We start from the raw sequence: 15605 nt of genomic DNA, 5'->3' as shown, positions 1-15605 counted from the left end.
ACGACGTAACCGAGTCAGCCTCGTTTGTTCAGAGTACTTTCAGAAAACGCAAAGAAACGGTTGCATGAGGAAAAGGAAATATGCTTAAAGTAAATAAAATACACTCACCATCAACTATTAGTTTTTTAAGCTTTCCTCTTTGCTTTGGTGTGCGATGGAAGCCCTGCACCGCCATCTGCGCAGACACCTCTTGAAAAATCTTTTCATTTCGTTTGGTTCCATCTAGCTCGCTCTGCACTTCTTCGTCGGCCAGCAAACACAGAAATGCCTGAACTTCAGCATTCGACCACGGTTGTGCCATGATTATTTGTTTTACCTTATAAAATATTCCAAAATAAGCTCCTCCGATTTCTTGTCTGTTATGCGGGTGAAAAAGAAAATGGTGGATTGTGATTTCCGGTGGAAGACTGAATCTCCGCCCTCCACCAATGAATACGCCCCCTGACCAATCAGTGACCTACAGTGCGCTGATGTCACAACTAGACCCTACAAGAACCAGACCTGGGACCTCAGAGAATTAGGTCCCAAAAATGGGGTGGGTTCCACCGTTAAAGACATTGTTGATAAAACACGCAATCGGCCACAACTAGTTACATAGGAGTACCAAAAAGACCCGTGGATAAGGGGCTTATGTTTCACGTTGCACTATTATACTCAGTTTTATGGTTACAGTAGTCCCTCGTTTATTGTGGGGGATCCGTACCCTGAAGACCCACAATAAGTGAAAAACTACAAAGTAGGAATAGTACTACATGTAGTAAGTAGTAGTTTATTTTAGTATATATATATATATATATATATATATATATATATATGAGAGAGAGAGAGATGTACTTTGAACCCTTCCCACACTCTTGCAATATTCTTAACAATGTTTCTAAACTAATTACTCTAAAAGATCACAGAATGTCATGATTTCCCTCCCTATGCCTCCGCTGCTCTCAGCCGCCTGCAAGCGCTCTTGGCCACGCCCACTTCTCTGCTCTGCACGCAGATCAGCTGATCAGCTGCAGCAGGAAGTTTATCCTACAGGATGGGCTGCACAGAGGCACAAGAGGTGCTAAATAATTTAAAATAATTTATTCTAAATAAAAGTTCCATGCCAATTGTGCAGCCCATCCATCAATCAGCCAATTGCACATCATGTCCAATCTTATTTTGAAAAACCACGACTACTGTATTTGCAATCATCTAGCTTTAGAGATTTTAGTACATCATAGAACTCCCAGCAGGAAAAACATTAATTTTCTACTGTAATGTGAAAATGTCTAAAAGCTTATAAAGCAGTCTAATGAACTGCTATGAAATTTTGAGATTGGATTTTGAGACCAGACAAATCCACTTCAGTGTTGGCCTTGCTTTGACAAGCAGCCAAAGAGGATTGTTGGAAAAAGTGATGCAAGACAGTGGATAATTTACCTCCATATTGCCTCTGAATTAAAAATTCAAATTCATTTCAATTCTTTTTATTTATCCCCAAGGGACAATTAAAAAATGGAGCATTAAAAGTAGCTGCAACAACTCCAGGGATGCAAACAGAGCCACAGTGCAACATAACAGAAATAAACACTTGCAGCAAAGCAAACGCATACATGAACACACAGGCATCAACAACATACAGATCAAAACACAACGCTCACAACAAAATACATAATTCAGGCAGCATGGCCATCATGCAGAGATTAAAAGATAAAGATAGAAAAGGGCACAGATAAATAAGTAATAAAAATATGTATATACAGTAAATAGATAAAAATTGTGAGTGCATAGACAAATGGTGTAAAATGCATATATATAAGTAGAAAATTGGAAATGCATGGATCAGTAAGCTATAAAATATAAAGGCCTAAATGTTGTAAAATGCATTATTAAAATACTGTAAATGTAATTGTGTAGGCCAAAGTAAGTCAAGGCTAGAGTTTAGAAGCTGGCTTGTCCTGGGGAGGAAGTTGTCTTCCTCCTTTGTGTCCTGCAGCTTGGACATCTGCGTCCTGATGGGAGCCGCTGATACTCTGAAAACTGCACATGGGTGCCATCTCGATGTGCATTTAATGTCACAGCTATTGACATTTGACACGACTATTTTTTTAAAAGAGTGTTTATGAAATGCATCTGATCGTTCTTTTTTGGGGGGAAACAAGTTTAAAAACCACAGCTAAAAATAGATTAGCTTTTTTTTCCCTCTTGCACTTTTATGTTCTAGAACTATCTTAAAAAATGGATTTTGGGCAGATTTTTGACAAAGTGTGGAAGATAATTTAGATGCAATAGATAAGTAAATGAAACCTGTAGTGCATGAAGCAAACACATTTGATATCAAATTAAACCTAATGCGTGTATCTGTTGTTGCATCTACAAGTGTGCACGTGTTAAAAATAAAAATTATTGCTTTAATCTGCACTTGTGTGGCCTCGTTTTCGAATAACTGCGAGGCGGATATGCTTCGAGCTTCAGGTCTGTGGTTCTTCCTAGAAGGCTCTGTGAGTGCTCATATCAACTCTGGTCTTTTTGACGTTGCAGAGTGTGAAATCTATGCAGTGAATTGAAGGCATGTGCATCTGAGCCTGCAGCAGCAAGACTACAAGAACATGCACACTGGTTAATTCATAAAATAACTTGCTCAAATACACACAAGATATTGGTAAAGGCTAATACAGTGCCTAGCTTGGACTGAGGATAATTATGATTTCTTAGCTGATACAAGTAACTAATCAAATTCTTTGAACAATGTCCAAAAAAAAAAAAAAGCAAGCCTAAATTTTCCCACGTTAATAAAACTCTGAAACTTAAATATGACTGTGTAGCTTTGGGGCAGCAGCATGACTTCTTTTCTTTGAGGTTTTATTGCTGTAAAACTCATCAATGACTCCCTCAATAAGTCTCATTCTGAGCTTGTGTTCTATTTCTGGTCACATGGCGTAGCTGTTGCATCAACTCAGCCAACTAGCCTCAACTTCCGCCCTGTTTCCACTGAAGCAGGAAGCAGAGATGAAAGTAAAACACATCTGCAAAATGCAGCCCCCTGCTCTATTAATAGCAACATCAAGTTTATAAGAAACTTTATAAGAAAAAAAAAGATGATCCAATTTTTCATACGTCTTTGTTGTGTACTTGGTGTTTAATTTAGACTCTTTTATTTCAGATACTAGAGTTCATGTACAATTTTCAATAAACCCGATTTGCATGAAATCCATATTTGAGAGACACGAGTGGTGGAGTTTGTTTACATGTGTGATCTTTTTTTTAAATTCTTGATTAAAAACAAACAATCTTGGACTCTTAAACTCACACTCTTAAGGCCAATTTAGTCACCAATTACCTTTTTTTTTGCCCTATAAGTAGCAGTATTTTTGCACAATTTGCTTGCCCTGCAACTTATACGCTGAAACGACTTATTTATAGATTTTCCCCCCATATTTATAAATCAATTTTTAGCTGAGATATGACCGTTTTCATTCATTCTGACTGAAAATATTGAACACTACCATTTTCAGACGCTAGATGGCAATTGAGCAGTATGACATGCCATTGTATCATGTAATGGGTAAAAGTGGCTATTAATGACACAGTCAGCTTGCCAAAGCCTGCCACCGTCATCTGCCTGGAGCAAACATCAAATCAGCTGCATTTCGCTGCGCCGCCCTGGCGAAATGCAGCTGATTTCAGCATTGAAGTGCATTTATTAAGTAAAAGTTCAACTGAGACACACCTTTACTATAATTCGAGCAAACAAATAATTGTTTTAAGTATTAATCTAGTTAAATTCTTGTTAAAGTCCTCCCATGCACGCTCCTGCGGCCGCCGTTTGGCAGCCAATCAACGTTTACCGCAGAAAACACGGTAATCAAACATGCATGTTTTGGACTGTGGGAGGAAACTGAAGTGCCCATAGAAAATTAATTCATGTACAAGAAAAAGGGAGATGTGAGAATTTTTATTTTCTACTGATGTCACATTAAACAATATTTCACATCTCAAGTTTTTCTATCTTGCAGCCGTACCTAGGACCTTCATTAGTGCTAACTTACTGTTCCTCTGTGCAGCCCAGAATCTGCATCATATAGTCATTATCACACGTCCACTAAAAATTGATGCAATCCAGATGACCCAACTTAGAATTATTGAATCATTAGACTTGTGCAAAAACCAGAGATTTAAGTTTAAAAGCTAAAAACAAAAACACAAAGTGAACACCTTGATTCTAGCACCAACCATGAGGAGTTGGATACTCCAGTGGAATGCACCATTTCTTGCCCAAACCCGTTTTAATCAGGTGTGACAAAAACAATGAGCCCATGATGCTCTTTAACGTCTCATTATAAAGATTGCTCTACATTTGACATTGTTTTTAATCCATTATGGGGTACTGGCAGTGACAGTATGCTTTAATGAGATGGTTGCGTTCCTAAAGATCAGTTAATCATCATTTCTTTTTAATGTGAACAATTTATTGTACTTCAAATTGTCTGCATTGTATCTATATTCAGTTTTTCTACTTTCAAAGCAGTCATTGATTTTGGTGACTTACATTTCCATTAATCCCTTAACTTATTAGACAAATGCAATTTAAATATGACTGGATTTTGGAGTATTACTGCCAGAGGTTCGACTAAATCAGATCCTGTCCTTGTAGTTGATCACAAAAATTCCATGATTTCCAATTTTCTAGTACCATATTTTTCACCGTATAAGTCGCACCTTTTTGCATAAATTTGCACATCCTGTGACTTATACACCGAAGCGACTAATATACTTTTTTCCCCCCATATTTATAACCCAATTTTGGGCTGAGATCTGATGATTTCATTCTGACATGGAAAATATTGAACACTACCATTTTCAGCCACTAGATGGCACTCGAATAATATGGCAAGCCAAGTGTCTCATTAATAGTCAAAGTGGCTATTAATGAGACACTTGGCTTGCCGTACCAAGACACCTTCGTCTCGCTCAGGAACTCCTGGAGCAAACGTCAAATCAGCTTCATTTCACCGCCCAGGAGAACTGCAGCTGATTTGACCATTGAAGTGCATTTATTAAGGAAAAGTTCAACTGAGACACACCTTTACTATAATTTCGAGTTTTTAAATGTTAATCTTGTTAAAGTCCTCTCGTGCACACTCCCGTGGCCAGTCAATTTTTGGCACAACACCGGCCCATGTTTCTGGGTAGTCAGCAATGACGCATATGTGACGCATCAGCGGTGATGCATAATGGATGTGACCTGTATGGCGAAGCGACTTGTTTTTTCCTCCCACTTTATTAGACATATTTGGACTGATAATATAATGTGTTATGTGTTGTCATCATTGTTTGTTCCCATACGATGGCGAAATTGGCTCTGCATTTAACTCATTGCTCCTAGGCTACACTCAGGTGGAGCAGTGAGCAGCTATTGAAAGTGCCAAGGGAGCAATTGGGGATAAGGTGTCCTGCTCAGAGACACCACAACATGGGCAATGACTGGGGATCAAACCTGGGATTTTCGGGTCCCGAGTTGGCTGCCCTGCCTCTGCTCCATCTCGTCCCCCATAAATGCGACTTATACGGTGGTGCGACTTGTACTTACGGCTGCAAGTACAGTAAATCCATGAACTACCGTATCTTAATAAACCAGGTGCACAGTGCACAATTTAGTTTTCTGATAATTCTGCTTTTATAAAAATGTGTCTGACAAGTTTGAAAGGACTTAGTTGTACTTCCACACCTGGGGAAAAGTAATAGAACAGTTGTTTGGTATTCATACAGTTAAATACATTTTTTAAGCCCACTACTCATGTTCTAAATGTTTATGTGCATGTAAGCACGTGTACATTTATTTCAACATCAGTGTAGTGTTTCATCACCCCGACACAGAACAAGCCAATCCAAAGGTATCTATTTGACACTGCCCTCGTTTTGTTCCCAGGCGTTTGCCTTTAAGACTCTTAACATCCTGATAAGCGCTCTCCAGTGTTTGAAGGGTGAAACTCAGCTGAAAGCTGCTGGAAAAAAACATTGCGTTAAGGAAAGCACCTGGAACCAGTCCACTCTCTTACCAGGGGTCACTGAGTTTTGTCTGGAGGCTTTCCCTACTGTAGCTGTTAAGGGAGCTGCTTTTCTGCTGGCTACACACACACATGCACATACAATATCTTAGAGGTCCCAGGGTCTCAGGGACAAATTTGGAAACCGTGCTAAGTGTGAAGTGGCACAGAATGGCTGCCCTCACAATGGGTTGTGAGTTGAAATACAGGAAGTACATTTTTGGCATGAAGAACTGGCAGGGTGGTTCGGCCAAAATAACCTCACATATGTCATCTGCCTAGATCGCAAGAACACATACTGAATGATGGCAAATAAAACTATGCACAGTATTATTAATGTGCATATATCATATACTGCAGACGGTCTGATGTGTGTACACCAGATTGAAAGACGGAGAGAAGTCCTGCCGGATACTATTTCATATTTTACTTTAAACCAAGATGGCGTCAGAACAGCTTTTAAAAGCATGTGTGGGTACGAGAGCCCACATGGTGACTTTTACTTAAAACTGCTTGCAACTGATCAAGGCTTTGTACTTTTACAATAAAATCTGAGTGGATTTCTGCTGATTGCTGTGTAGGTGGTGACACTGTGGTACCGAGCCCCAGAAGTTCTGCTCCAGTCCAGTTATGCTACACCAGTGGACCTGTGGAGTGTCGGCTGCATCTTCGCTGAGATGTTCAGGAGAAGGTGAGGTCTGCAAAGGTCCAAAAGCTGGCACAAAGTCTCAAACTTAACTTTTGAAGTTGCTGCATTAAGCAAACTCAACACGGTTTATTGAAACTTGGTCCTCTCATCTGATAATGCTGGATTTTATTGTAACACAAAAAAGTGTATTTTAGTACCTAACCACAATGTTTTCATAATCATAACCAACTTCTTGTGAAACAAAACTGAACAGCAGGAGAGGGAAGTGTGTAATCTAAAGACTCAATGAATGAAATTAGGGAAGTGGGGAAAATGGTAGCCCCAAGGACGGTTCTGAAAACAGGTCCCATGTCTGAGAGTGGGAAACTATTGCCAGCCTCATCTCTGACCAGTTTTCTCAACTTTGTCTCTAAATACAAGGTTTAAATTGCATTTCTGAAAAGTCTGCATTTGTTTGGGTCCAGTAGTGAGGAGGAAGATCCTGTTCATGAAAATGAGATTTACCTGCAATAGTTGTGTGAGGTGACAGTATGATTACAAAAAACTGAGCTAGTTTAATTGCATAATATTTATAAATGCTTTCCACAATCTCACTGACGCCATTTGTCAGGATTTTATTAGGAGTACACCAGTTATTGATCAGTAGGCTGAATATTTGGTTGATTATTGCTGATTTTTAAATAATCTGCTAAATCTGAGCTTACAAAGCCAATAGATCACATCCACTGGCAGCACAGTTACACAGGACACCACACCCTCATGTCAAATGAACTCTACTTCCTGTGACAAGGGATGCTTTATTTTTTTATCAGTATATTATGAGAACAGTGCCATAACATAATTTTCCAAATACTTTTTTTTTTCAGTTTCTTTCTCAAATTTAGTAGAGCGAAACATGTATAAATAATAAACAGTTACTGTAATTTTCGCTATATAAGTCGCAGGCATGTTAATTTATGCAAAAAACTACGACTTATACAGCAAAGCGACGTATTTATGTTTTTACACACATTTATAATCCAATTTTTAGCTGAGATGTGACGATTTCATTCATTCTGAAATGGAAAATATTGAACACTACCATTTTCAGCCACTAGAGGGCCCTCGACTAATATGCAAGCCAAGTGTCTCATGAATAGGTATAAGTGGTTGTTAATGAGACACATGGCTTGCCATACCAAGCCACCTTTGTCTCGCTCTGGAACTCCTGGAGAAAACATCAACTCAGCTGCATTTTGAGGCGCTGCCCAGGAGAAATGCAACTGAATTGACCGTCAAAGTGCATTTATTAAGTAAAAGTTCAACTCAGACACACCTTTACTATAATTTCGAGCAAACAAATAATTGTTTTTATGTGTTAATCTTGTTAAATTCTTGTTAAAGTCCTCGTGTGCACGCTCCCGCAGCCACCATTTGGCCTCCAATCGATTGTTGGCACATAACAGGCTCACATTTCCGAGTTGTCAGCGGTGATGCATAATAGATGCGATGTATACTGCAAAGCGACTTATTTATGTTTAATTTTTCCACTTTATTAGACATATTTGGACTGATGCGACTTATGTAAGTATGGTATAGTTTAGGGCCACAAACTAACAAAAACTTCTGAACAACTTAATAAATCAAATTGACTTTTTATAAAGTATATTTATAACATAAGAAGTGGATGGACCACGTTTACAGTTAAAGTAACGGATTATGATGAGTGACCCACATACAAACATATTCATTTTATACAACCTCATTTAAAATGAGTATTACTATAAGCCAATTACATATTTTTATTCCACTTTCAAAGAGACTAAATGTGAAAACTGGATAGTCTTGTAATGTCCACATCGTCTCAGCCGAGGTTCAATCTCTCTGATCAATAAGCTGACTCTTGTCCAAAAACTACACATAGTGAAACATGTTCAAAATCTCTGCATGATTTGTTCACTTTGAGGAGGTTTCTATATGCCTGAGAAGAAATTTCAAATATGAACTCACTCAGTCTCAGTCGTTGGGGAGTTTCTTGAACAGTCATCTTCTCCTCAAATGACACCTGACAGATGTGTTATGAATAATCTGTAATCCCATTTCAGTTGGCTTATCAAACTATTACAGTAACCCAAGCTGTCATTTGTGGTTGTAGCATGCAGCCGTATTTCTACTTCTTGGTGTAGGTATTAGGCAGTTTGTGGTGTAACGAACGTCACGCACTGCAGAGCCACGCTAATAATGGATTTTTCTAAAGACAAATTGAAAAGATTGCCTGTTGTGTGTGAGGTGACAACATTTACACACATCTTTACAGAAGATGGTTTTATTTTTTTTGTGTGCTGAAGTGTGTTTTGCAATCAACAGTAAACTGAGTTCATGTCAGTCTGTGATCGCGTGTGTCATGGCAGATAAGAACCGTCTTTTTGAGGTAAGGCTTAGTGCCAGAAGGAGCAGCCCTGCTTCCTTCCCCAACCGCCCTCCTACCCCAACATGTCCAGCCTCCTCACAACTCCTGTTCCACATTTCTTCAAGAACAAAGCCTCAACGGGCCACACAAGGTTGGGGTGTTTATTTTGTATCCTCGTATATATGTATAATCGTAATTTTTAAAAGTAAAATATAATATTTCGGAATCTGAAATTCCCAATTTATTTTCATAGCTCCAGTTCACAAGTCATCTCAGGGTGCTATCCATATATACCGGTAGATAGAGATTTATATATATATATATATATATATATATATATATATATATATATACACATATATACACACACACACACACACACACACAGACCCTTTCCAAAAAAATTAGAACATCATGGAAAAGTTGTTTTAACTTCCATAATTCCATTCAAAAAGTTGATCTTTAATTGATGATAGATTCAGGGCCCACAATTTAAAAAATTTCAAGTATTTATTTGTTTATTTTTACATAATTTGGGCTTCCAGCTCATGAAACCCACGAAAACAGGATTTCAAAAAATTACTGTGATGACATCAGCCCACACTACTTCTCAGTTTTTGCAGAAAAACAAGAAGTAAATCAGGCTAACAACAAATCGATCAAAATATGGTACTTTCAAAACGATATGTCAATCTTCAATACTTGGTTGTGAATCCCTTTGTCTTAATCACTGCCTCGATGCGACGTGGCATTGAGTCAATCAGCCTGTGGCATTGACTGGGAGTTATGGAAGCCCAGATTTCCTTGATGCTTGCTGTCAGCTCTTCTTTGTTGTTGGGTCTGATGCCCCTCATTTTCCTCTTGAGAACACCTCATAGATTCTCAATGGGGTTTAGGTCCAACAAGTTGGCTGGCCAGTCAAGCACTGTGGCATGGACATCAAACCAGGTGCTTCTGGCGGAATGGGCAGGGGCCAGGTCCTGCTGGAAGATGAAATCTGCATCTCCATACAGATCCTCAGCAGAAGGAATCATCAAGTTCTCTAAAACATTCTGGTAGACTGTTGTGGTGACCTTGGATTTAAGAAAGCAGAGTTTACCAACACCTGCACCGGACATTACACCCCAAATCATGACTGACTGTGGATATTTCACACTGGACCTCAAGCAGTATGGGTTCTGTTCCTCACCCTTCTTCCTCCAAACACTTGGACCCTGAGTTCAGAATGAAAGCCACACTTTACTTTCATCAGAAAAGAGGACCGAGGAACCCAGCAGTTGTAGCCCATCTCCTGGATGTGTCTGAATGTGGTGGTTTGTGAAGCTGTGACTCCCGCCTCATTCCATTCTTTATGGATTTCTGCCAGATTCTGGAATCTTCTGTTTGATAATCCGATGAAGCCCACAGTCATCTCTTTTGCTGGTGCATCTTCTCCTGCCACATTTTGCTCGTCCACTGATATGCTTGGACACAGCACTCTGTAAACAGCCAGCCTCCTTAGCTATGAACTTTTGTGTCTTACTCATCCTATGGAGGGTATCATTGATGGTCTACTGGACAGTTATGTCTGCAGTCTTCCCCATATTGAACTGAACTGAGACAATTGAACCAAACTGAAGCAATTTAATGACACCTGAGGAAACCTGTGCAGGTGCTTTGAGTTTAGTAGATGATTAGTGTCACACTCAGTTTAAAACATTCATGCCCTGCAACATTTGGGCTGATTTCTCCACAGCATTCAAATTTTTTTAAATCCTGAATTTTAATACTGAATAAATCTGATTTTTTATTTTTTTTTTTTATTTTAATAAAGTAATAAATACTTGAAACTTTTTAAAGTGTGGGCCCTGAATCTATCCTCTATTAAAGATTAACTTTTTGAATGGAATTATGGAAGTTAAACACTTTTTCATGATGTTCTAATTTTTTGGAAAGGGTCTGTATATACACTTAAAGCAGTTTTTTACAATCTATTATCTTTCATTTATTAGGTCAACATTACCAAGGAAACTGTTTGATTGTAGCACATCATAACATCAAGTCAGTATCCCATTATGAGCAAGCACAGAGCGACTGGCAACAGTGGAGAGGAAAAACTCCTCTTTAACAAGAAAAAATCTCCAACAGAACTGGATGAACGTCCATTTGGTGCCTTCATATGAGCCTGCGAATACCATTTTTTATTTTTTCAACACATTTTTCAAACTAAAGAGTTCATTGAACTTAAAAAAAACAATTTAAATTATTTGAGAATTGAACCACAGTTTTGAATGGGAAGACGAGACTGGAAACACACCATATTTTATTTCCGGTGTATTAGTCATACCTTTTTGCCTAATTTGCGTACCCTGCAACGTCTACGCCGATGCAACTTATTTAGTTTTTTCCCCATCATTATAACTCAATGTTTGGCTGAAATAAGACTATTTTCATTCATTCTGACATGGAAAATATTGAACACCACCATTTTCAGCCACTAGATGGCACTTGATTAGTATGGCATGCCGTTGTGTCACGTAATAGATCACAATCCGCTTGCCATAGACTGCCATTTTCGTCCAGCTCCAGGATCATGCCTGGAGCAATGGTCAAGTTAGCTTCATTTCGCCGGGGCGGCGCAGCGAAATGCAGCTTATTTGACCATTAAAGTGGATTTGTTAAGTAAAAGTTCAACTGAGACCCACGTTTACTATAATTTCCAGCAAGCAAATTATTTTTAAGTGTTAATCTTGTTAAATTCTTGTTAAAGTCCTCTTGTGCACACTCCAGCGGCCACCGTTGGGCATCCAATCGATTTTTGGCACCGGCCCACATTGCCGGGTGGTCAGCGATGATGCGTAACAAACACGACGCGTCAGCGGTGACATATAAAAGATGCAACGTATATGACAAAGCAACGTATTTATGGATTTTTCCACTTTGTTAGACATATTTAGACTGATGCGACGTGTACAACAGAAAATACTTTAAAAAACCTCGAAAAACTTTGTCACATTCTTGCAGTTCTTAGACTGTTTTGGTTCCAGGTTAAAAATGATGAGTCGGTCATTTGTTTGTTCATACATGTTCCAATCTGGAGAAAACTGTGGCTCTGTTTTGCATTTTAGAAATTTTAGAAACGTATCGCAGGTGGACATTTGGCTATAAAATTATAAAGAGTTCATCCATGTCTGAGTGCCTTCTCTCTCATCCTGATACAATATGTTGTTAAAAGCTTCAGTACATGAGCATATCCGTGTGTCCTCACATTGTGACACCTGACAGACCTTTCCTGAAGGTGGAAGGTGAGGCGGGGCCTTTTTACTGCAATAAACACAGCATACACACACTGTGGCATAAGATGGCTTTGTAAATGGTCACCTGTTACAGATTAAAGGGCACCAGGGAGAAGCAGTGAAAGAAAGCAAAATGATGATTTAGATGAAAGTGCAAAAACAAGAGAAAACATAACATCTCTAGATCTGGGCATCCATGCTTATGTGTTATTACCCATAAATTCATTCAACCTTTATTTAGACAGGTAAATCCCATTGAGCGTTGAGGACTCATTTACAAGAGAGACCTGATTTAACAAAGAATGATGACAACAATGGACAACAGCAACAACAACAAACAGTCACAAAAAGTCATACAGATTTTATTTTATTTTTTACTAATAGGTTGGCAAAAAAAGAAAAGCAACATAAAAACAGCTAGATTCTAAGGCAAATGTAGGAAACTAAAAACAGGAACATGTCTGCATTGGTCCATGCCAGGATTCCAGCAGATTCTTAAAGCCACTTAGAGAGGTCAAGGTCGAGAGCTTCAAATCTTTTTACAAGATATTCCAGGAAACAGGAGCGGAGTAGGAGAAGGCCCTTTTGCCTAGTTCAGTCCTCACTCAAGGAACACTGCAGGTAATAATGTCCTGAGAGCGCACGCTGTAGCTGCACTCATGCAGAGACATGTAGGAGGAGATGTATGAAGGCAGCAGACCAAGAAGTGATTTAAAGATGAAAATGTACCAGTGAGAGAGTCTGTGTGAAGTTAATGATGTCCAGTTAACCAGTGAATACTGGGTGCAGTGGTGGGTATGATAATCACAGCCAGTTATGAATCTTAGTGCACCATGATAGACAGCATCCAACATCTGCAGGGTTCTTGTAGGAGCATTCATGTAAATAATGTCACCGTAATCAATGGAGGGAAGGAAGGTCACAGATACAAGGTGTTTCCTAACATTCAGGGTTAGACAGGATCTGTTTCTGAAAAAGAAACCCAGTTTAACTTTCAGTTTCTTTACCAAGTTTTCCACATGAAGCTTAAAAGAGAGATGCGAGTCGACCAAGATACCCAAATATTTATAGGAATCAACAAACTCAATGGGGACACGATTTGAGGATAAAATCTGAGGAAGATCTGCTGGGACCAACTTCCTATTTGAAAAAGCATCCCTTTGGTTTTGTTGGCATTTAGGACAAGTTTGTGGTGGAACAAATCTGTCTGGATGATGTTAAATGCAGATTTCAAAAGCTGGAAAGCCTTAGCAACAGTTTTAGCTCGACAATAAACAACTGTGTCATCAGCATAGAAATGTATGGATGCATTAGGGATGTTTTTACCTACATTATGTATGTAGATTGTAAAGAGGGTGGGTCCTAAGACTGAGCCTTGTGGTACACCATTAACTGTTAAATAACTGGAGGAAGTACCATTATGTTGAACACATTGCCTCCGGTCTGAGTGATATTTAGAGAACCAACCAATGGTGTGTTCTGAGAAACCAATTTCTGAGAGTTTATGACACAAGATGTTATGATCCACAGTGTCAAAAGCTTTAGACAGGTCTAAGAAAAGTGCAGCACAATAATCCTTAGCATCCAGTGCTTCAACAACATCATTAAGAACCTTCAGTGAAGCAGTGGTTGTGCTGTGTTGTTTCCTGAAACCAGATTGATGTGGAGGTAAGATGTTAAATGAGTCCAGGTAATTTTTTATTTGAAATAATAGCTAACTTCTAATTTAATGCTCTTCTTGGGAGAAAATGAAAGATTTCATAGAGTCCCTGCTCTGTGACAGTGTTCACCATGTGGCTGGTCATCTCCTTCTACAAGGCAGATACGTCTAAATTCAATCCACAACCCTATTTCCCCTCTTTTGGCTCAGGAAGCTTCAAAGGTTTCCCTCTGTGACCGTTTTCTTCTCATCAATCATCAAACATACTTCTGTTAAAAACTCTTTAATAACCATGTGCCCTCGTGAAAAAGAAGCATGCAGGAATTTGAGCAAACATTATACAAGTCTGCATCTGCATGGTTAGAATGGTTTGTGAGTCATAATTTGAGTGTGTGTGTGTGCGTGCGCGTGCGCGTGCGTGCGTGCGTGCGTGCGTGTGTGTGTGTGTGTGTGTGTGTGTGTGTGTAAGTAATTGGGGGGGCAGCATGTCTGCTTGTTGACATTCCTCAAATCGAAAAGGCTGATCGTGGTGTGTTAATGGACTGGGAGAGGCCCAGCATCCTTGTTGACTTTCTCACAGTTAGAGACTAAATTAATAAACCCCCAGCAGAGCACGTGTGCATGCAAATGTTTGTTTGTACCCAGGCTGATGTGCCACTGAGGGTCAAAGCTTGCTGAGGGATTTGGATGTCCAGGCCACTCTTAAGTGCAAAAAGACCAACTTCTCTCACATGTGCATTGCATTTCAGTTCAATTTCCACCCTCTCACGTGCAAACATGAGCACACACATGCACACATTCCAGAGGTTGTCTCGGTGGAATGCAGGACAGAGTTATGCTGGCACCAGAGAAAGTGTGACTCTGCTGCCGCTGCATCAGTTATTAGTCAATCTTATTAAGTTATTAACAATCTTAACAAACCAGTTCGGGTTTATGTTATGGCATGATGACTTGCTGTAGGTGATTTTTGTTTGTTTGTTTGTAGACCTGTCACGATAACAAATGTTGCTGGGCAATTAATCATCTCAGAAATTATTGCAATAAACGATAATATTGTTTGAAATTTGACAATAATTAGTAATTGTTGTCAAATTTAAGAAGAAATGTTGGTTAATTTGTTTTGCATCCAGTACCTTCTTTCAACCACTGGATGGCAGTATAAGACTGAACTGAAAGATGGATAGTGAGGGAACGAGCAGCATGTTTCTTTAAGAAAAATGGGAGGGAGGCCCCTTGACATGACATGGGCTGTCTCTCGTTGGTTCTCAAAATGGCAGATGCTCGGTGTGGTTTGAGCTCTTTAGCATTTTTCACACAAAGCTTTTAATAAAATTCAGTAAACAAGTTCTCAGCTTCTTTTTGCTGAGAAAAACAACTTTTTACACGAAGGCACAGGTTTCAACTATGAATTTTGGAGCTTCGACAAGACGGAGGTTTTTTTTTCCCCGAGGTCAGCCTGTTAGCTTAGCTTGTAGCTTAGCTTCTCAGCTTAGCTGCTTTTAACGATCTAAAAACGTGATTTTTGACGGTTAAAACAGATTTTAAAAAGAAAGGGAGGGGTCAGTGAAGAACACCGGAGTTGATCCTTTTGTCATCCAGTGTCTTC

At 39.2% G+C, this 15605-nt stretch overlaps 1 protein-coding gene across 1 annotated transcript in view; it reads left to right on the top strand.

Annotated features, from left to right (window-relative positions):
- The window catches only part of cdk6 (cyclin-dependent kinase 6), a 69494-nt gene that overhangs the window by 51294 nt on the left and 2595 nt on the right, over positions 1-15605 (top strand). Inside the window, exon 5 of the mRNA XM_037693414.1 lies at positions 6608-6717. Coding sequence (XP_037549342.1) covers positions 6608-6717 — 110 coding nt within the window. The remainder of the gene's footprint in view (positions 1-6607; positions 6718-15605) is intronic.

This window comes from Nematolebias whitei, chromosome 19, assembly GCF_014905685.2.
Source record: "Nematolebias whitei isolate Nwh7 chromosome 19, NemWhi1, whole genome shotgun sequence".
NCBI classification, from domain to species: domain Eukaryota; kingdom Metazoa; phylum Chordata; class Actinopteri; order Cyprinodontiformes; family Rivulidae; genus Nematolebias; species Nematolebias whitei.
Note: the sequence above shows the minus strand (reverse complement) of the source record. Positions and strands in the feature narration are given on the sequence as shown.